This window comes from Glandiceps talaboti, chromosome 17, assembly GCF_964340395.1.
Source record: "Glandiceps talaboti chromosome 17, keGlaTala1.1, whole genome shotgun sequence".
NCBI lineage: Eukaryota > Metazoa > Hemichordata > Enteropneusta > Spengelidae > Glandiceps > Glandiceps talaboti.
In genome coordinates this window covers 16,780,763-16,804,708 of record NC_135565.1, presented here as the reverse complement: position 1 = coordinate 16,804,708, position 23,946 = coordinate 16,780,763, and the positions used below count along the sequence as shown (strand labels likewise).

At 37.0% G+C, this 23,946-nt stretch overlaps 4 protein-coding genes across 4 annotated transcripts in view; all 4 read right to left on the bottom strand.

The window, feature by feature from the left end:
• Positions 1-2,225, bottom strand: part of LOC144448681 (uncharacterized protein RT0683-like) — a 5,132-nt gene extending 2,907 nt beyond the window's left edge. The window contains exon 1 of the mRNA XM_078138967.1: positions 2,124-2,225. The gene's annotated coding sequence lies outside the window, so the exon portion shown is untranslated. The remainder of the gene's footprint in view (positions 1-2,123) is intronic.
• LOC144448354 (ribitol 5-phosphate transferase FKRP-like) overlaps positions 1-4,114 on the bottom strand; it is a 33,791-nt gene extending 29,677 nt beyond the window's left edge. Inside the window, exon 1 of the mRNA XM_078138570.1 lies at positions 4,099-4,114. Within this exon, the coding sequence (XP_077994696.1) occupies positions 4,099-4,103 (5 nt within the window). The 5' untranslated portion in view covers positions 4,104-4,114. The remainder of the gene's footprint in view (positions 1-4,098) is intronic.
• Positions 4,115-5,941: 1,827 nt separating this feature from the next.
• On the bottom strand, positions 5,942-12,244 carry LOC144448355 (uncharacterized). The gene is made up of 3 exons (XM_078138571.1): positions 12,143-12,244; positions 9,749-10,081; positions 5,942-6,785 (listed from the first exon to the last, which is right to left on the bottom strand). The coding sequence occupies exons 2-3, from the start codon at positions 10,048-10,050 to the stop codon at positions 6,359-6,361; spliced, it is 729 nt and encodes a 242-aa protein (XP_077994697.1). The 5' UTR covers positions 10,051-10,081; positions 12,143-12,244; the 3' UTR covers positions 5,942-6,358.
• Positions 12,245-14,578: 2,334 nt separating this feature from the next.
• On the bottom strand, positions 14,579-16,108 carry LOC144448131 (uncharacterized protein RT0683-like). Its single transcript, XM_078138283.1, has 2 exons — positions 15,897-16,108; positions 14,579-15,020 (listed from the first exon to the last, which is right to left on the bottom strand). Exons 1-2 carry the CDS (start codon positions 16,106-16,108, stop codon positions 14,579-14,581), a joined length of 654 nt encoding a protein of 217 aa, XP_077994409.1.
• Between the last annotated feature and the right edge of the window lie 7,838 nt (positions 16,109-23,946).

Sequence of the window (23,946 nt, the reverse complement as noted above, 5' to 3'; positions counted from 1 at the left end):
AGGTACAAGTTCTCCCATGCAACGAGCCGTCTCAGCCCGTCCTGCTCTCGTTGAATCAAGCAACACCAATTTAACTTTTAACCATCAGTCAAGTGCGTCAGGATTATTTCAAAACTGTACATTTTCAGGTTCAGTCAATGTTCAATTTGTTAACCATTACATTAAAGTAGCGTAACGTCGCGTCTCTGATTTACTGTCTCCGATTCAACTGATTCAACGCCGAGACATCTATTTTTAGCAGTGTACAAGATTGTATTGTTCATATGTAAATATCCAAACAAAATTGTTACTTTCTTTGACCTCTTGCCCCGTTTTCTTTGTTGCTAGTTTCAGCGCGTCGTTATGCATTATATGACGTAAATAAAGTAATTTATCAATGCAATGCAGTGTATGGTTTGTGTTCATAACGTTCATGCAGTGTGTGTGTCCGGGGGCGACATGAACGTATCCACTCATCAAAATATGCTCGTTCCCGACGATCTATTACCGACGATCTTTTTCTGTACGTGCGAATTCGCCTTTTTCAGGCATATAAATAACCACAGAATCACATTTAGAAGATATAGACACATATTTTGATATAATATAATAGCAATAACTCCCTCCGAAGGCGGGTATACACTCGAATTTGGTACAATTCGCTCCATATAGCACTCGCCATTCGGCTCGTGCTATATGTCGCGAATTGTACCAAAATCTCGTGTATACCCGCCTTCGGTGGGGGTTATTGCTTAAATATACACTTTCATTGAACACATTCATCAGGTGTAATAAAGTATGATTTATAACAATATTATGAAATCTATAAGCTTACAGAAATAAATTGTTGGTCTTCAACACTGTTGTTCACGATCTAGCCTACGTGTATTACTTCGCAAAATTGTAGTAACACTGGTGACCTTTACATTGACCTATATATATTCAGTGCACAGTGAGGGCACAATGTGTAGTTTGAACAGGGAGTTTGAATTATATTTATGATATCAAGACGATACCCTTACGGAAGGGCATTCGGTTTAAATCTGGTTAGTACTCTGTTGTTTGCTAAAGATATAAGTACATTCGGGTATAGAAACTCGTATTATTGCTTACATCATAGAAACGTTGTCACATTAAGTCTATACATTCAAATCTATTCCCTGTCTGTTATTCAGCCAGAAAATGGTGTCAAAAGTCTCATGAAAAGGTGTCGGAAAATCGTTCATTTGGAAACTATGTTGTTCAAATGTTTAAGAAAAAAATTGAAAATTGGCAATTTCGAAGCTACGTTGTCCAAACTATGGGAAAAGTCTACAAGCGTTTAAAAGGGGATCAAGGCGGCCATACATATATGTGAACATACCATTCCTATGTGAATACCCCCGTACAATAATGATGTGACATGTTTAGTTTTGTCTGTCAAAATCACCGCAGTCTATCATAGTGTCCTTATCAGATTTGCTGCTTTTATCCGGTGTGTAACAATAATCCTCAAAACTGGTGTTAAGCCACCTGACTATATAAGATGGGGGAAATATAAACGTTGTCACATTTAGTCTGTAGACAAAAGACTATGAAATACTACACGCCCCAGAAACCAAGATGGCGATTAATACATTTCTTCCCTATACATTCAGTTCTATTCACTGTCTGTTATTCAGCCAGAAAATGGCGTCAAAAGCTCAAGGTCTCGTGAAAAGGTGTCAGAAAATTGTTCATTTGGAAACTATGTTGTTCAAAAGTTTCAGAAAATAATTGAAAATTGGCAACTTCGAAGCTACGTTGGCCAAACTATGGGAAAATTCTACAAGCGTTGAAAAGGGGATCAAGGCGGCCATACATATATGTGAACATAAGTACCATTACTATGTGAATACCCCCGTACAATAATGATGTGACATGTTTAGTTTTGTCTGTCAAAATCATCGCAGTCTATCATAGTGTCCTTATCATCCTCTACAAGAGACAGACACATTTAGTAATCGATTGTATTCGTAGCAAATTTTCTAATGTACTAAGGTACAAATTTCTAATGTACAAAGACCTCCTCGATTTTGGTGAAACACGTTCATCCATGTCTAAAAATGTAATTACCAAAGTGAAAATATTGGAAACTTATTAGTCAAAATCTTGTCGGGACTTACCTTAGAAACACATTGTTAAACATGGTGAATATGTAACATTATGGAGTTTGTCTCTCTCTCGAGTCACGTCAGGACACGAACACAACGAAAGCACACAAAGGACGCACAGTCTATGCCATTTAAATGTAAATATTTCATTCAACAATCGGAGTCGTAAAATTAGGTCATTCGGCACTATTTCGAACGTACTGGTGACCGGTCACCTACGTGTAGCTCTACATGAGTCTCACTAAAACAAACGACACAGGGAAAACTCACAAAACGAATGACTGCCGTGACACTATGTTTAGAAGGTGATGAAATATCAGCATTTACGCTATGAAAAGTGGAATGACAGTCCGTACTCTATAAAAGTAATTGGAGTGACAGCATCTACTCTATACAATAAATGAAATGACAGCCCTCTACTTTATAAAATAAGTGGAATGACAGCTTCTACTCTATAAAATGAGTTGCATAACAGCCTCACTCTAGAAAATAAGTGGAATGACAGCCGCTACTCTATAAAATAAGTGGAATAACAGCCTCAGTTTCAGAAAAATGATAATTATGTAACACCATTAGAAATCTACATGAAAAAGTATAAATTAAATGGCTATAATGAAAACATTTGTCAATATATATATATATATATATATATATATATATATATATATATATATATATATATATATATATATATATATATATACATGTATGTGCACAACTTTGTGCTATGTGTGCAGTACACAACTATGGTACTGAGATGTGAAAACAGTCATGGCACAGAGGCAGTATTCCACACCCATGTAACAGGCATATTTTTCACAGCCATGTACAGGGCAGTGGAGGTATATTCTTTAGAGATACTGTGAGGCACACAACTGGTACATGCTCTTCTTCCCAGCACTAGGATGTGCCACATCCTAGCACTAGGATGAGCACACCCAAGTGCTAGGATGTACAGGGTTCTCTGTGTGATTGACAACCTTGCATGGTTGTGTGAAAAGTAATTGGCAGTTGTTTGAACAGTGATTGACAGTCGTATTAACGTTTGTCTTCTTGTCCACTCCCCTGTTGCACCAGCAGATATTCATAAGGTACTTTAATGGTAAAAATGAAGTACTTTTTGTTGTCCAACTTGTGCAAGCTTTCAAATCGATACTATTTTGATCATCTTATAAGGTGTGTAGGATTATTCAACAACTGTAACGTGCACATGTTGCTACCATGGCAACCAACATTTAATTTTATACGGAAATGACCATCTGTAAGTCAAGGGATATCTGTTTTTCACGACATCGTCTGCATGATTTGGGATTTTAACTTTGAAGTCTGCGAAGTCAATTACTCTCTCTCAGGTATTATCCATGAAAGTGGTATTGTCTCGTGCTCTATGATAGCAGTGTCAACTTTACTTCTGGAATATCGATTCATTTTCACCTTCGTACAATGCTACTGATCACATAACCCTTCCACTACATTCGATGAAAAGATATCCACGTGTAGGTTGATGTCTTTATTTCTATCATCAATTAGGCGTGCCCTGTGAAATCCTTCTTCAGCAGTTAGATGTATTCCAACTTGCTTCAGTTTTTCGGTCATTTCCTTATATGATTGGTTTGTTATAATTGTGATGTCGCCATCTGCATCATGCCTTGTGGAGTAAAGAAACAATTCCGTAGAGTATTAATTTTAAAAGTAGTACAAGGTGAGTTATTTCATGCAAGTGAAAATATTTACATCAAATTTACATCATAATTAAACTATACTAGTATAATGTTCATATTGTTAGGGCGCCTTCAGTAATTACATGCGGGGGCAGTGGAATTAGAGGGTTGGTTTATACAAATCAGTCCTCGTGGAGGCCATATTTTGGAAAAGTAGCGCCAATGGCATTGTAACACGACTGTACATTTTAAAAAAATGTGTGTCCACATGCCGATCAATGAATTAGCCGAAAGCTGGCTTTCCCCATTAACACTAGTACCTGTACCTCATAATATCTCCATTTCTGATTGCCCCTATCAGTGTACCGTAATCCAACCAATAGGTAATGTTCATCTCGTCTAGGACGTTGGTGGTCCCACTTTTGGCAATCTTTAGCATATTTTGAGAAGAAAAACGTTTCTAGCAGAGATCGACACAGAGTGGGGTGTATAGTTACTGCAGTTAGTGGTATTAAATCCAGTGTAATGGATTACAATATATAAACCATCATTTAGTTGTTGCTATGGGCGAGGTCCTGTTGCTAGGCATATTTGCATACATTTTTAAAATCTTTAGTCGCTTACCTACCCATCTCTGTTATTATCTTTGTAATATGAATCGTCATTTCAATGTTGCTAAGGGCATGGTCTTGGTTACTAAGCCCAATTGTGTTGAAATGTTTTCAACAATAACTGCAGAATAATACCCCGAGAAACATCCCCACCAAGTTTCAATCTATTCACCATGCAGTTTCAAGATATAAGTTTTTGACCCAAATTGAAATTTTTACACCTAATTTTCATATCGCTGATGGGATCATCATGTTATGAATACAGCTTCATCTACATTCCCATTAAATTTCCATCCCCATTAAATTTCAGCCCAATCTGCTCAGTAGTTTCGGAACTATATATGTTTGACCAAGACGACCCATTTAGTCCTAATTTACATATCACTAATGGGACCATCATGTCATGAACAGCTCTTAATCTAAACTCCACTAAGAACGTTCCCATCATATTTCAACCTAATCTGCTCAAACAATTTTGAAATTATAGATTTTTGACCAAAAAGACACATTTTGAGCCCTAATTTGCATATCTCTGATGGGATCATCATGTAATGAACAATTCTTAATCTAAACACCTGAGAACGTTCCAACCATTTTAGATTGATCTGCTGAGTAGTTTTATAGTTTTACGTCTTTTGACCAACAAACACATTTTTTTTAATCCAAATCACAAACCGGTGGTAAGATCATTTTGATTTGAACAATATCCCGAATAGACTGCTAGGGTAATATACCCAACAAATATCATGGGCAATCGGTCCAGTGGTTTTTGACTTTAAGTTGTTTACACACAAATACACACATCCACACACACACACACACACACACACACACACACACACACACACACACACACATACACAGAGACAGACAGACAGACAGACAGACAGACATACAGACACAGACATTTTGCCATGCCTATAGCACACTACTGAACGTTATCAGTTCAGTTGTGCTAAAATAGAAATAAGTGGAGGATCACATTTTACATTGACTCATTTATATATATATATATATATATACACACACACAAATATATGCATACATTCATACATACAATATACATATACATAGGAGTCATGATGGGTGAATGGTTCGTGTGATTGGCTTGGAATCTACAGGTTGCAGGTTCGAGCCCTGTCACTGTCTGCTGTTTGTTTCTGAGTGGCAAAAGTCCTTGGGCAAGATTTTTGTTTCTGAGTGGCAAAAGTCCTTGGGCAAGATTTGAACCACGACTGTGCCTCAGTCAACCCAGCTGTATAATTGGGGTAGGATATAGGTTGCAATGTGAAGGCTTTAATCCTATGCGCCTATAGAGGCTGCAATGGATTGTATGCTCCCCAGGGAGTTGAGGAAGACTAAAAGGCCGTTGTGCCGTTCTAATCCGAGCCAGGAGTAATAATTGTAAAGCACTTTGGGCACGAAGTAGGAAAGCTATATAAGAAGTTATATATTATTTATCATTATTATACATGCAAATACACCCCCCCCCCCCCACATACATACTGTGAAATTCATTAGAAAGCTAAGGATTTATTCATTCACAATGGCATGGCAACAAGAAATGATATAAGACAGAAAAACAACAAACATACAAAAATTGGTTCCTTAAATCATAGACCCTCGTGGAGGGTCTATGCTTAAATGTCAGCCTTCTGTTGGTTCATAATTAGGTATAACAGGTGAGTTGTGAAATGCGATAGACAGTTGTACAAAATGATTGACAGCTGTACAAAGTGATTGACAACTGTGTAAAGTGATTGACAACTATGTGAAATGATTGAAAGCTGTGTAATTAATTGACAGCTGTGTAAAGTGAGTGACAACTGTTTGAAATATGATTGACAGCCAGGTCTGGTTTGCAAAAATTGAGTACTTTTGGTTGTTCAACGTGTGCAAGCTTTCAAATCGATACTCTTTTGATCATTTCATAAGGTGTGTAGGATTATTTGACTACTGTGACCTACAGGTGTTGTTACCATGGCAACCAACATCTTATTTTATATGGAACTGTCCATCCGTAAGTCACCGGATATCTGTTTTTCAGGACATCCACTGCACGATTCGGAATTTTAACCTTAAAGTCTGCAAAGTCAATTTCTGTTTGAGGTAGTATCCATGAAAGTGGTATTGTTTCATACTCTTTGACAGCAATTTGAACACCTTTCTTGAAACCTCGAGTCATTGCCACCTTCTTGCAAGGCTTCTGATCACATAATCCCTCAATCACATCCCATGAAAATATATCCACATGTAGGGCTTGATGTCTATCAGCTCGGCGAACCCTGTAAAACCCATTTTCTCTTGTGCTTGTTAGACGTAGTCGATTTTGCTCCATTTTTTCTTTCAATTCCTCATATAATTGGGTTGTTATAATTGAGATATCACCATCAGAATCGTGCCTTGTGGAGTAAAGAAACAACGCCAGATTATATCAGTAGTAATATTGAGGGCTGAGACCAATAGTTCATTGTAGGATGTAAGATAAAAATACGGCCAATGGTGCTGTAGCTCAACTGTACAGTTTTTAAAATGTTTATCCATATGCTAGTCCATGCTAACAATAGGTATTCATTTGCTGAATGACTATCCAGTTGCCTATCCAACCATTTTGCTATCTTTACGATATATGCTATCATTTGGCTGTTGCTATGGGCGTGGTCATGTTGTTAGATATATTTACATACATTTGTGCATGTTTTTGTTCACTTGTGCATGAATTCGTGATATTATCTTTGCAATATACATGATCATTTGGCTGTTGCTATGGGCGTGGTCTTGTTGCTAGGCATATTTACATACATTTTTGAATGTTTATTCAATTGTCTATTAATCCCCGTTGTTATCTTCGCAATACATGTGATCATTTGGCTGTTGCTATGGGCGTGGTCTTGTTGCTAGGCATATTTGCATACATTTTTTGAATGTTTATTCATTTGTCTTTCTATTCCTGTTGTTATCTTTGCAATATACGTGATTATTTGGCTATTGCTATGGGCATGGTCTTGTTGCTGGGCAAATTTACATAAATTTTAGGAATGTTTATTCAATTGTCTATTAAACCCTGTTATCTTTGTGAAATACACGGCCGTTTGGCTGTTGCTATGGGCGTGGTCATGGTTGCTACGGTATTTGCATACATTTTTTGAATGTTTACTCACTTGCCTACCAGATGATGTTGTTATTTGACCAAAATATACTGCCATTTGGTTGTTGCTAGAGGCATGGTCATGGTTGCTTGGGCCAATTTTGTCCAAATGTTTTGGAGAAAATCTGAAAAATAACACTTTCAGAAACATCTCACCAAGTTTCAGGCTCATTGACCAAGTACTTTTTGAGATATAAGTTTGTGACCAAAAATGAACATTCTTACACCTAATTTGCATATCACTCATGGAATCATTGTATGCTTAATATTTCTTAGTCCATACATCCCTAGATGCATTCCCATTAAATTTGAGCCCAATCTGCTCAATAGTTTTGGAATTTTAACAAACAAGACACATTTTTAGCCTTAATTTGCATATTACTGATGGAATCATAATGTCATGAACAAATCTTACTTTACACCCCCTTAAGAATCTTCCCACCAAATTTCGCACCAATCTGCCCGGTAGTTTAAGTTTTTTGACCAAAAATCACATTTTTTGACCCAAATCACACACCTGTGATGCGATCATTTTGATTTGAACAATTTCCAACTAGACACCCAAGGTAATGGACCCACCAAATATCATGGCAATCGGTTCAGCGGTTTTTGACTTTAAGTTGTTTACACACACACACACACACACACACACACACACACACAGACAGACAGACAGACAGACAGACAGACAGACAGACAGACAGACAGACAGACAGATGCCGGGCGATCCCTATAGCACTACTGAACCTCAGTTCAGCTGTGCTAAAAAAAGTCAATTCTCTTGGGGAGAGGGGGGGGGGGAGGTTGAGGCATTTTAGTTCTCAAATTTGATGGACCTGTTTGTATGCAAATATTTCTATATCAAAAAATGTCGTCAAATTGAGGTATATAAGAATTTTCGCTATAGTAACTACATAGTACTAAGATAAAGTAATATGTCAACAAAAGAACGTTTCTTTTCTTAACTACACATTGGCTTTGTATTTATAGCACTACATACTACTACATACTGGCTTTGTATTCATAGCACTACATACTACTACACACTGGCTTTGTATCTATAGCACTACATACTACTACGTACTGGCTTTGTATTCATAGCACTACATACTACTACATACTGGCTTTGTATTCATAGCACTACATACTACTACACACTGGCTTTGTATCTATAGCACTACATACTACTACATACTGGCTTTGTATTTATAGCACTACATACTACCATATACCGGCTTTGTATTCATAGCACTACATACTACCACATACTGACTTTGTATTCATAGCACTACATACTACTTCACACCGCTTTGTATTTATAGCACTAAATACTACTACATACTGGCTTTGTATTCATAGCACTACATGCTACTACATACTGGCTTTGTATTCATAGCACTACATACAACTACATACTGGCTTTGTATTCATAGCAATACATACTACCACATACTGACTTTGTATTCATAGCACTACATACTACTTCACACCGCTTTGTATTTATAGCACTAAATACTACTACATACTGGCTTTGTATTCATAGCACTACATGCTACTACATACTGGCTTTGTATTCATAGCACTACATACAACTACATACTGGCTTTGTATTCATAGCAATACATACTACTACATACTGGCTTTGTATTCATAGCACTACATACAACTACATAATGGCTTTGTATTCATAGCACTACATAATACTACATACTGGCTTTGTATTCATAACACTACATACAACTACATACTGACTTTGTATTTATAGCAATACATACTAATACATACCGGATTTGTATTCATAACACTACATACTACTACACACTGGCCTTGTATTCAAAGCACTACATACTACTATACATACTGGCTTTGTATTCATAGCAATACATACACTATACATACTGGCTTTGTATTCATAGCACTACATACTACTATACATACTGGCTTTGTATTCATAGCACTACATACTACTACACACTGGTTTTGTATTTATAGCACTACATACTACTACATACTGACTTTGTATTCGTAGCACTACATACTACTACACATCGGCTTTGTATTTATAGCACTAAATACTATTACATACTGTTACAGGACGTTAAACTCTCAGTTGGGCGTTTTTCGTGATACCAAGTTTCCCCTAACTGTATAATGAGTTTATAGACTTTCGTGCAGACTTTCTTCCGATAATACTAGTACTTATAATTATAAGCTTACCTCATAATATCTCCATTTCTGACTGCCCCTATCAGTGTACCGTAATCCAACCAATAGGTAACGTTCATCTCTTCTAGGACGTTGGTGGTGCTCTTCAGCATGAATCTCAAATCTTGAATTTCTTCATTCGTTAAGTAACAAATTGTTGACTTAATTTGGAGATAGTCGTGTAATTCTAATTTGTATTCTAATGTTGCTATGGTAATGACCCCGACAAAAAGGAATACAACGATGATACACTTTGGTGATGGAGTTAGGAAAAACTTCCTCAGCCGATATCTGCAACGCCTATGACTTGACATCTTGTGAACTTATGAAGAAAGATGCACATTTCTGTAGCAAAGAATATGAATTATTTAAGGGAAATAAGATTACAAAATCAGGCATTAGGGAGCTGACATTCTTTATGACCAGGGAGGGCGATCGGAGGAATTTAGGGGGTCGCGCTTCAATTCTTTTTCGCTCAATGAACAGCACAGAATGAATTTATTCTCGGCAGTATATTGAGAGCCAAGAGACTTTCCATTCAATATCAAGCTGTCATCAGTAAAAACACTACATAAGCACAGAAATATGTGCTGAAATTATCATCAGAGGTGGTACTCATTTCAATTGTAAACCAATGACGTCATCATGTACCCATATGAATTACGTCACTGTCATAATATTATAGTATATTGTCAATAAAAGCGGACAACTGTTGGCAGTAGAATTTATTTTCTGTGATGATTATGTGGTCTTGTTGCTAGACATATTTGCATACATTCTTTGAATATTTATTCCCATGCCATCATTTAATGTTACTATGGGAATGGTCTTGTTGCTTGGCATATTTACATACAATTGTGCAATACTCATTCATTTACCTTCCCGTCACCGGTGTTATTTTGGCATTATATATAATTGTTTATCTGTTGCTATGGGCGTGGTCTTGTTGCTTAGGGCATTATATATTTTAAAATAATGTGTATTCAATTACCTATCCATCCCTCTTGATATAATTGTAAAAAAAATATCATTTGACTGTTGCTAAGGGCGTTGCCATGGTTACTAGGGCCAATTACATCAGTATGACACACTCTCAATTTGCAGACTAACAGTAACACTTTCAGAATCATAACCAAATTTCACCCCCAGTAGGTTGAGAGGTAAAGCTCAATACATCTTGCACCATCTACAAGACAGACAGACAGACAGACAGACAGACAGACACACCGACAGACAGGCATTTTACCTTGAACCAACCAGTAGTAAGATAATTTTGATTTGAACAATTTCCCAACTAATTTTCACTCTATTTTCATATGTGTATCATTTTCCTTATGTGTGTGTGTGTCATTTATTTTCATATGTGCATCATTTAACTATTTGTATCAGATGAATATTTTTAGTGTTAATGAGTAATTTGCATAGTTAATGATTTTCGGTATTTAAGTCATATATATCTAAAGAACGAATACTTCAATTCAGCAAAAATTGGTACATACATCAACCATAGTAAGCACACGTGTCCTATAAAGTATATTGTTTAGTTTTAACGAGTAATTTGCATAATTAATTATTTTACACAGATGTGTCAATGTACGCTCTATACTAGAAGTGTTCTGGGTTAATTTAAGCGTTTGCATATTTAGCCTGGAGACAAGGACAACAAACTAAAAAATACTACACGCCCCAATGCATTCAGCTCTATTCACCGTCTGTTATTCAGCCAGAAACTGGTGTCAAAAGTCTCCGAAAAATGTGTCCGAAAATCGTTAATTTGGAAACTACTAAAAGTCTCAGGAAAAAAACTTGAAAATTGGCAACGTTATCCAAAATATGGGGGAACAAAACGCCGTACGGGGGGAGGGGGGGGGGGTCAAACCTCTACACTGTAATGAGTTTAAAGTCTGCAGACGTCGATAAGGGGTCAAGGCTGCCATACATAAGTCAATCTGATTAAAATCCGATGTGGTGAAAGCGGCTAGATGTCGTTATTTACCTCTATTCATCGTGTTGTGACGTTTGTTTTGTTCGGAGTGATCGCCGTGGGAAGGCGGCGATCACTCCGAACAAAACAAACGTCACAACACGATGAATAGAGGTAAATAAGGACATCTAGCCACTTTCACCACATCGGATTTTAATCAGATTGTACATAAGTGTACATACTGTTATTGATATGACATGTTTAATTTTGTCTGTTAAAAGCATAACGGACTATCATAATGTTCTTAATATCATCCTCTGCAAGAGACAGACACATGCAGCAATCGATTGTATTTGTAGCAAATTTTCAAATGTACAAATACCTCCTCGATTTTGGTGGAACACGTTCATCCATGTCTAAAAATTCAATTAGCAAAGTGAAAATGTTTCAAAACTATCCGTCATAATCTTGTCGGAACTTACCTTAGAAACACGTTTTGTGAAACAGTTCGGGCGCGGTACAGAATTAATACCGCAGCGTGGTGAAGTGATATAAGTTTCGAGTCTCGTCAGGATACGAGAACAACGAAAGCATAGAAAAGAGACACAGCCTATGCCCCTATTTAAATGTAAATATTTCATACAACAATTGTACACGTGCAAATACGTCATTCGGCACTAAACACTGTCACTGACCAACATCTAGGCCACCGGTCGCCGCCCTATACATGTGTCTCACTAAAACAAACGACACATGGAAAACTCACAAAACGAATGACTGCCGTGACACTATGTTTAGAAGGTGGAATATCAGCATTTACGCTATGAAATAAGTGGAATATGAACCTATACTCTATAAAATAAGTGGAAAAACATCCTCTACTCTATAAAATAAGTGGAATAACAGCCTCTACTCTATAAAATAAGCGGAATAACGGCCTCTACTCTATAATATAAGTGGAATAAAGGCCTCTACTCTAAAAAATAAGAGGAATAACGGCCTCTACTCTATAAAATAAGTGGAATGACAGCCTCTACCCTATAATATAAGTGGAATAAAGGCCTCTACTCTATAAAATATTGGAATAACAGCCCCTACTCTAAAAAATATTTGAATGACAGCTCCCTACTCTATAAAATAAGTAGAATAACAGCCTCTACTCTATGAAATAAGTGAAATGACAGCCTTTACTCTATAAAATAAGTGGAATAACAGCCTTTACGCTATAAAATAAGTGGAATGAGAACCTATACTCTATAAAATAAGTGGAATGACAACCTATACTCTATAAATAAGTGGAATGACAGCGTTTACTCTATAAATAATTAGAATAACAGCCTCTACTCTATAAAATAAGTGGAATAACAGCCCTTACTCTATCAAATAAGTTGAACAAAAGCCTCTACTCTATAAAGTAAGAGGAATGACAACCTATACTCTATACTATAGGTGAAATGACAACCTCTTCTCTATAAAATAAGTGGAATAACAGCCTCTACTCTATAAAACAAGTGGAATAACAGCCCCTACTCTGTAAAACGTAGTGTGGAACATATGGGTGCTGAGACAATTGTCCATCAGCTGCTGTTTAAGGGGGTGCTAAGACTGTTTTCCATCTGATGGAACTTTATTCTTTATGGTAATTAATTACCATAAAGAATAAAGTTCCATCATTTTGATTTGAACAATTTCCCAACTAGACAGTAGACACACAGGGTAATACACCCACCAAATATCATGGCAATTGGTCCAGCGGATTTTGACTTTAAGTTGTTCACACACACACACACACACACACACACTGCATGGCTAAAGCACCATAATCAGAAAATTATATACATTGTAATATCAAAGAATGGAATACCTGAATGAAGGAATAATCCATATATGATGATAATAAAGACTGACAATAATAAAATCAGTGACGTAACTTTTAATGAAAACTGTGAACATCAATATAAATTACCAGTACATTTTATAACCAGGATTTTAAAATCTCTAACTGTTAGTGGTGGTAAGTGATTGACTGTGGTGATTGAAGGCTGTATGGTAAATGACTGACAATTGTGTTACGTGATTGAGGGCTGCATGGTAAGTGATTGAGGGCTGTGTGGTAAGCAATTGAGGGCTATATGGTAAGTGATTGACAGCTGTGGTAAATGATTGACAACTATGGTAATTAATTCAGGGATGTGTGGTAAATGATTGACAACTATGGTAAGTGATTGACAGCTGCGGTAAGTGATTGAGGACTGTATAGTAAGCGGTTTAGGGATGTGGTAAGTAATTGATAGCTGTGTGGTTAATGATTGACAACTGCGGTAAGTGATTGGCAGCTGTGGTAAGTGATTGATGGCTGTGTGGTAAATGATTGACAACTGTGGTAAGTAATTGATGTCTGTGTGGTAAATGATTGACAACTGTGGTAAGTGATTGAGGGCTGCATGGTAAGTGATTGAGTGTTGTATGGTAAGTGATTGACAACAGTGGTGAGTGATTAAGGGTTGTGTAGTAAATGATTGACAACTGTGGTAAGTGATTGAAGGCTGTATGGTAAGTGATTGAGGGATGTGTGGTAAGTGATTGACAGCTGCAGTAAGTGATTGAGGGCTGTGTGAAAACTATAGAGCCAGATGTGTTGAGTACTGCTAAATGGCATTCTACTACATGTTGGCATGTTACAAGCAGTAAATTGGTTTAAAAAAGCACCAAATAAGAATGCATGTGACAGAAATTATTACTAATATGCATAATGTCACACAATATCAAGCCTGAGAAAATGAGAATTTAGAGTTTCACTGCACCATCAGATAAATGTAAGCTATGGCTAGCAAGATTGGAGTACTTTTGTTTTTATGCGCTTTCAAATTTATAATCTGATCATGATAATTAAGAAACTTTCGTTGGATTATTCTAGGCTACCATGGCAACCAACACTTTGCTTTGTATGGTATTGTCCATCTGTAAGTCACTGGATATCTATTTTTCAGGACATCCTCTGCACGATTTGGAACATAAACTTTGAAGTCTGCGAAGTCAATTTTCCTCGTAGGTATTATCCATGAAAGTGGTATTGTTTCATATTCTCTAACAGCAATGTTGAGACTTTTTCTGAATTTTTGAGTCATTTCAACCTTTTTACAGGGATGGTTATCACATAACCCTTTAACCAAATTCCACTTAAAGATATCAACATGTACTTGATCATCACCATCCACTCGTTCACTATCACCTCGTAGCACCCTGTAAAAACCCTGTCCACTTGTCAGTGTTAGACGTATTCCAACTGGTTGAAGTTTTTCTTGTAGTTCCTTATATGTTTTGTTTGTCATAATTGAAATGTCACCATCTGTATCATGCCTTGAGGCACAAAGAAACAAGAAATAGAAACAATTTACATAATATTCATCTGAAAAAGTAGCAGCCATGTCACACAATGCACGTCCCACATGATGAAAAGAGTGCCCTACTAACTAGGGTACTCAGATAAAACTTTGGTTTCGAGCCAAAACTTATATATTATTTAAGAAAGACCTTTCAAACCTAGTGAACAAAATAAGCAAAAGTAAACATGGTGGTTAGATGTGCTTAAGTCTGTCAGCTTTTTCACTCTTTATAAAACAATAAACAAGTACAGACACTAATAGCACACAAGCGTATAATATGAGACATTTTATCTGACTGTGAACACAAATTAACATCATTGTCGGACGAAACGAGGGAGATTCAAACACACAGATTGTTTATTTGTGTTCACAGTACAATAAACTATAACATCATATGCATGCAATGCTATCAGTGCCTGTGGGTGTTTTTGTCATTCATCAAAAAACTCTTGTGTGAGCTGTGAGAAAACATACTATCAAATAATAGTTTGGTTTAGTAATACATTGTTTGAAAATTCTCAAGTGGAAGCGAGTGGGTGGGTTGAATCTGCAGTACCAAAGCTACGAATGACTGCACATGTGTGGATTAATACAGCAGACACATGAATGCTGCACATGCGTGGACCCATTTCAATTAGCATAAAAACAAAATAACATCACGCTACGTTTACTGAAGCTGGCATGAAACAAGAATACAGAGTGTAATTAAACTAAATGACACATTTAACACCAAGACATTGTTTGCAGTTTTTTGAAATGACAAGACAAATTGTATGAAAATGATGTGGTATAGCACATGCTAAGGGTTAGCTGAAAGCAGGCTTTCTTTCTGCACTGATAGTATTCATACCTTAAAACATCTCCATTTCTGATTGCTCCAAGAAGTGTGCCATAATCCAACCAATAGCTGATGTTCATCTCATCAAACACACTGGTGGTTTTTTTCACAATAAATCTCAAATCATCAATTTGTTCCGCTGTCATGTAACAGTCTCCTCTTTGAATGCGGAGATAGTCATGTAATTCAAACTTGTATTCTAATGTTGCTATGGTAATGACCATGACAAAAAGGAGTAGCAAAAAGAAGAATTTTGGTGGTATGAACAGTTGTCGTCTGTAACAACAAATTCTCCTAATCCTGCAACATCGCATCTTGTGAAGCGTTATTTAATATGCAGAAAGGTGATGATTTCTGTAAAGAAAAAATGTGATTTAATAAAAAGATTGTAAATCAGAGATGATCATTACAACCAGGGAGAAGGATTGAGAACTTGCAAACCCGCCATGTTGAATGTTGCATCATGGGAAATGTGATAATAAATACTAATCAATTAGTATTGTAAACAATGTTGTTTCATTTTTTGTAACCACGAACGATCAATTCATATTTACCCTGATCATTGTGGGAGGTTTATTTTATCAGTAGCTCCAGATTAGGTATAACGATAACCACAGATAATCCCATACTCCTTTGCATCTAAGCATGCTCAGTCTGGATTGCAAGTTCCCTATTTGTTCTTGGCAGTTTCACTGGTAGTCAAGAAACTTGCCATTCAGGACCATGCTATCATTAACACTAAAATTCAATAAGCACAGACATATGTGCTGGATTTTAATTTACCCTGAAAAACTGTGATAAATCCAATTGGTCACTCAGATGTAAACCATATATGTGATGGCATCCCAAAATTAGTTACTTCACTATTATCATTTTCTCTAATAAACGTTGCTATAATGCATTGTCTGGCTTGACAAAAATCTTACTAACATTCCAGGTGGGGGAGGGGGGGGGGGGTACTTGGCTGGGTAGTGGGTACAGGTGTACCCAAGTGGATTCAAATTACAAGCACAAATGAAAGTGTGGGTCAAAGGTCTACATCTCAGCCAGGGTCAAATGTCTACAATTTGCTTGAAAATAGGTGGGAGGCAAAAGCCTCAAAAATTGGACAATCGGCAACTTTAAAACTACATCAACCAAAATATGGGGTCAAAGGTCGAACATGCATTCCAAGAAGAGGTAAAACCGCTACATAATGTTTAATAAAAAGTCCATACGAGTTCAAAAATGATGCGATGGTCAAAACCACGGTCATACACTGTATGTACATATGGGAGTACACCTCCCAGCCTACATTGCCACATCTTCTTTGTACGAGTCACCATTATCTCATCACATTGTAGCTAAATAATTCATTTTAGTGGATATTCCGACATTACAAACAACACTGGTGTTAACTGTTATCCTAATAAAATGCTACATGTATATCCCGACATTATAAGCAACAGAATCGTCGTTGGAACGTCGGAACACACCATGCCCACTTTAACAATATCACTGAAGATACCACCCTTAAAATAAAGTATAAAACATGAAATGTAATGAGATTTTTGTGGCGCCAGACGATGTTGTTTCAGGCATGGAGATTTACAGCTGAATCATCGAGGGATCGCCGAACGACTGTGCGTATCATACACATTTTATGTTCCCCAAGACCGATTTAGTTAGATAAGAAACAGGCTTCCCACGACCACTCATTACAAATATAAACAACACCACACTTCTGCCGACAAGCAGGCACTGCATGTGCACATATCACCACAGGGAACCATGCAAACCGAATGTCATATATTAGGATAAATGCAGAGGATAAATGGAAGTTAGTACATGTATACACAATAAAAGAGGCCCACTTCCACTCATCAATGAATATACGATGCATTCGGATGCATTCGTGCTCATACTATCGATTGCGTTGACCCGTCCCGTTTGAGGGAACTAGACACATCGTGATCGTGATAACTGTGGTCTTCACAACATTATTTTGCATAAATTTCACCAGTGTGATCTGTAAGTGGGGTTTCAAAGATATCGGCACTAAGGGAAATCAAAACACTTCTCTGTGCCATAACAAAGCGTCATTGATACTGTTTCAACTTCCATGTTTTGACTGTCGCACTACGACAGTGATGAACACGTTTATAATAGCGGCTTTCACAGTCATTCATGTTTCAATATCACTTTAAAACATCTACAAATCTGTTTGGAATTACTAAACTATTGCTGGATAATTATTTCAGGCGATCGAACTTTTTGGTTTTCACGTTAAACAGAAGTTCCTGAAATCAAAAGACTTTTTACGGTTTGTTTTGTCGTCCCGACTATAGTATAAATGATGATACTTGGACGCACACGTCAACCAATTTCTTCCGACTTGGATGATACACGTAAACCGACTGCCAAAGCAAGGGGTTACACTGAACATGTAATATTGCAGACATTGTTTGTTTTCTTGTACCTGCAACTCTAGCTTTGAGGATTACCTTATGCCAAATTCTAGACGGGTAGGCTGTTTAGACACGATGAGGTCCAACGTACATAAACAACAACACTGCACTCGATACTACGTACGTAACGGCATGTGACCTTGTCAACGAAAATTACCAAAGGTGCCATGGTACAAGCCGATCGTTCAATCGAGTGGCAACACTTATACTATAGGACATTCACGATAATTGAGTTGAATAGACTATGGAGAGGGCATCGCTAAAATGCTCCTAAGGTTCTAAGTTAGACCACGTTTGGGTATAAAGTGATACGAATACAAAATTTAATGTAAATCCGGAAATTACCGATGATGAGATGTCACGTTTGACGTGACCTCTAAACTTCGACTAAATTGTCGTAGATAGCGTGGTATTGCGAACGTTCTTTCAGTACTAACAACAAGTTGATCGTTCGACTGATGTTGATTCAATCCTTCTATTAACGTGAAAACCAAAAAGTTCGATCGCCTGAAACATGTGAAATAATTATTCAGCAGTAGTTTAGTAATTCCAAACAGATTTGTAGATGTTTTCATGTGATAGTTGAAACATGCATGACTGTGAAAGCCGCTATAACGTGTTCATCACTGTCGTCGTGCGACAGTCAAAATCAACTGTGTATAAATTATGGAAACGTGCGAATAAAACGAAAACGAAGAAATTACGTTTCTTGTGCGTCAGTTTTAAAATGACTCGGCCCCTAAGTTTGATGTTGCGGCATACTGTCAAGCATGAAGCAACACGTTAATCGTACGTAACAGATACTCACTACATGCAGGACACACTTCAAGTTCAGTTACAGTCACTAATACCAAGCTAATAGGTAATACGTAGGCTAAAACCATCGATGGTTCAGCAAATATTATTGAAAATTATATGAATTTACGTCTTTCAATGTGAGAGTCAGTGTGCTAAGCATGGAGGTCACTTGCAACTTTGAATCAATACACTTGTATGTGTCAAAATCTAATCCTTCAATGTGATGACTTTCAATAGCTTGTTTGTGCCGAGGACGATGAGTGTGTCTGTGTATCAGTAGGGGTCGGATGATGTTGTTTATATTTGTATTGAGTGGTCTGTGGGAAGCCTGTTTCTTATCTATCTAAATTGTTCTTAGGGAACATAAAATGTGTATGATAGGCACAGTCGTTCGGCGATCCCTCGATGATTCAGCTGTACTAAATTGTGTTGATATTGTTCGCTAGCAACCTTGGAAGTGCTGGCTACCACGACACACATACACAATGGAATGATCTGTGAAAGTAAATTACATACATACGTTATGTACTATTAGTATTTGAATAGTATGAATATAACGTAGTAGGGAATACGGTCCGTCAGGAACTAGACTAGTTACAGGGATAATAGTGTCTGAGCGTTTGACAGAGTGGCCCCCGCTACTCGGCGATTAGCTACAATTATTGCAGCTATTCGGCCACTTACATGTAATACAAGTATGCACGTTTTCGATTTCGTTCACATTTTCTACTCTATGACCGTGGAAATATTGCAAAATTATCCGCCAAAATGTTGTCGGAACATGCTTTTATTACCTTAGAATCACATAACAGTTCGGTGCAGCATCAAGCACATGTTTATCAGGATTTGATGCGTCGATGTCATGTCAGGACAGGAAAACAGTGACGCATACAACAGACGCCATTACATATATTTTATTATGTCTACGCGTACGCTATATTCCTATATTGCAGTACACACAGGAAGTGCATCCTTCAGTGCAAGTGACACATGAATAAATTAAGCATGTGACCCTGAACTGTAACATTGTATCTTTTATTAGATACTGACAAGCAGTCGGTGTATTTGCCTGAATGAATAGACAACTGTATACAACCAGTTGTCTGCTTTTCCTTGACTATTAGTTTTGCTTTCTTTTCAGGGATAAACGTATACTTATCAATTTTGTATTTGAATGAGTCTGCAAATTATAACTTTGAAAAATGCACATGTTTATTTAAGGTAGAATTACTTACCATTGTAGCCATATGTCATTCAAAAAATACATGAGACTAGTATTTCCAGACAAGGCGAGTACAAAGTGTGTGAACCCTGGTGATATTACATCTAAGTTTTAGTGTAACTTCAGCAATGCCTGTCACTGTTGTAGCAAATGTTGAGACAAAGTTGGAAACCAAATCTAACAATTTATGTATGTAATGATTTTCATTCTTTATTTTGCCAAATCAGCTGTAAGATGGATGGATTTTGTTTGAATTTCAATTGATTATACCTTGTGTAGTTGTGTGCATGCTGTTACTGTTTATAACTAAATAAAGAGCCCACACGGTGTAAGTGATGTTTATGTGTTATCATTTTGGTATCTATCTCAACCTGAAACCTTATTGTCAGGCTCACTGATCTTGATTGTTTATTTAATAGTTTTGACTTGGTCTACGGAAAACAGCTGATGTGGTAATATAACTGTTATCGTCTGATAATCATGATTATTGTCATTAGGGAGTGATCAGTTTTTACGGGGGGGGGGGTTCGGTAAATCGGGGGGGGGGGCACCTCAATTTGGGACTCAAAGAAGGAGGGGGTCATCATTTTTACAAAGTGAATAAAGAGGGTGGGTCACCTTATTTTCAACAACTGAGCGAAATCATGAACCACCCTGCTGTACTTAAATTTCCATACAACAAATGTATGTGCATACAACAAATCATAAACAATGGCTATAAATATATGTTCAAATATAACATAAACTCTTTGTCTCTTGATACATCCCAAGCATATGACATAGAGTCATAACATTGCACCTTTTAAGTAACAGTTTTGTTAGAAATGACTTCTCAATATTTATGATATACTAAGTTGTGTTTTACTGCGAATGGTGCTCTAAATGGCCTCAAAAAGGTGTTAATTTTTCAAAAGCTCTTACCATAGGGAAGGGGGACACCCCCTCCCAACTCCCCAACCTCCGCACTTGTATAGCAGGCACGCACACGTGTAGCATGCACTTCTCCCCATACTTTTTCCAGTTCTCTCCCTACTTTGAAACTTACTGAAACCCCTAGGTTTACAATAATATTAACTCCATTTCTAATATTTTACTTTAAAATTAGCTGAATTAATCTATAATGGCAAAAATTCACTCAATCTAAGAGATATCCTAGAACTTTTGGTTACTAACAATGAATATTTTGCATGTCCATGAACAGACAATCGCATACTTCTCATAGGGTTCCTATCTAAAGAGCTTTATACATGTTAAGCAATGGATTTGGGATAGCAATTTACCAGATACACTTAAAATTACTGTAAATGTAACAAGTAAAATTAACTATGCAGTGGGCTGTATTGTGCTTTGAGAATCTAGAGTATCTTTTGCAAGAACAAGAAGAATACATTTCTTGTCAACAGATGTCGGGGGGGGGGTCAGTGTGTTTTTATTTATTTGTCAGAGAGGGGGGGGGGGTTGCTTTGTGGATGAATCGCAGGGGTTCACTATTTTTAATTACAACACAAACAAGAAATCACCGGCCTACCCCCGGCCTTAAAAACTGATCGCTCCCTTATAATGAAGTGCGCGCGTATGGGGACATGTATACTAATATCACTTTTGTTGACATATCAATTCAGTGTACGAATATGAATGATGTATGTATGTATGTATGTATGTATGTATGTATGTATGTATGTATGTATGTATATCAAATTCAGATCCAAAGATGTTAATCAGTCATTATATTTGGTGTAGATTTTCGATTAGTTGTCAGAATATCTGTTCTCAGGAATTTACCATCAGTTATCTTTGTTTTCAAAATCGCCATGCAATTAGTGTCTTCTGTTCTCGGAATTACATTGTTCACATAGACTCATTCTTGTACGTACTGAGTGCATTCAAGAGTAACAACGTTTTGCCAACAGCAGACACTTTTAGAATGTTGCACATGGAAAACAATGTTTATTAATAACAAAGGACGATTTGCACAACTAAAATATACCATTACAATTTGTTTAGGACAAAATGACTTGGCTAAATGAAAAGACAATTGCTCGTTCAAGAACAAAACGTCTTGGGATATTAGTCCAAGTGTGTCATCCCCGAAGATAAATAACGATCTAGCAGGTTACTCTGTTTCACTACTGGAAATCTGTCACCCTAACTCAGAGGGTAAACCTTTGGCAGTTTGCAAAAATTGGTATGAGAAAAACGTCGTGAAAATTAATGCCTCCGTATATCCTAATCTTTTATTAAGATGTCATGCTAATACATAAACGCGTTCCGGATGAAAAGGTCAAAGGTTATCCAGTGGCCGATATAACATATATAGTAATAGTTGTTAGGACTTACATACATTACATATAAGAAGCAACACCATGATACCGTCCTCGTTGGCGTGGCTATAGCTGGAGGCGAACATCTGAAACATGTCATAGCCAAAGTGAATTTATGATTATAATTAAATTCAGTTAGCTAGGTAAGCTCAGTTGGCAATTGTGCGCAGTTAATAACCGATTTCAATAAATATGTAGTAGGGTAAATCATTGTCTATGCTATTATATATATAGTTATCATATTTAAATTGCTTATATATGCTATTAGTTCTGATTATCTTTGAGACAAGGAAATATTTTATCTTTCGGTGATCTTTGGCACAGACAAGGAAAAAAGTATGTATCTATGGTAAGCAAATCCACCTAACCTCGGTCACTATTTTAACATTTATGGCTTCTGTGTATGTTACGTAATGTACGGTCACAATATCGAGTGACCGTACAATATCAGCCTTACAAATACGTAACAAAAGAGAAGCCATAAATAGTGAACTACAAAACCCACGAGTACAAATTATGCAAATAGTTAGTCTTCGTACAACCTTCATTGCGTGTTCTCTGTCTTCAGAATTTACACTGCAAGCAAGGCAAGTCTTATTGTGTATTCTATGATCATATGTATATCGAGATTTACAACACTACGTTCATAATTGATTGTATTGCTTCGCACGTGCCCCGTGACTACGTACGCGACAACCAGTATCAGTGTGAGCATGGAGGTATAAAAATAGGAGTTGAAATTGGGGCGAGTTGAAAATTGGACGAGTTGAGTGGGACGAGTTGAAATTGGGACGAGTTGATCCGTCACCTAAAAATAGTTATATTTCCATGGTGTGAGTATTGGTGCTTGTACGTCTACGATACAGATACAGATACAGGTAATTTAATGTGTAATTCATATTGAATTCTCGCTACCTGCAATACAATTCTACACATCACTGTGGAGTCAAATGGAACGAAGTCGCGCGACAACGCGTTCTAATGTCGACAACTACATGTGCTTCCGGTCGGCTATGCTAATACACAGGAATGTTTCTTTCCCATTTTCAGTTGTAGACATCTCTTATAATTTTGCTCTGGAAAGATACTGTACATATTTAAATTTCCCACCTCCAGAATTATATGAGCTTAACACTTGCGTTTATCTTATTTGTTACAAATTAAACTGTTTGGAAGAAACATTCACGTGTATTGACATAGGCGACCAGAAGTGTAGGTGTCGACAAATGCAAGCGCGGTCGCGAGACTGCGTGCCATTTGACTCCTTAGCGATG

Bases quoted from the DNA above. Each gene is read 5' to 3' on its own strand.
- LOC144448131 (XM_078138283.1), bottom strand. From the start codon at position 16,108: ATGGTCATTACCATAGCAACATTAGAATACAAGTTTGAATTACATGAC. The intron at 15,021-15,896 runs GTATGAATACTA...TTGTGCCTCAAG, and splicing joins AGAAATGGAGATGTTTTAAG to GCATGATACAGATGGTGACA.
- LOC144448355 (XM_078138571.1), bottom strand. From the start codon at position 10,050: ATGTCAAGTCATAGGCGTTGCAGATATCGGCTGAGGAAGTTTTTCCTA. The intron at 6,786-9,748 runs GTAAGCTTATAA...TTACTCCACAAG, and splicing joins AGAAATGGAGATATTATGAG to GCACGATTCTGATGGTGATA.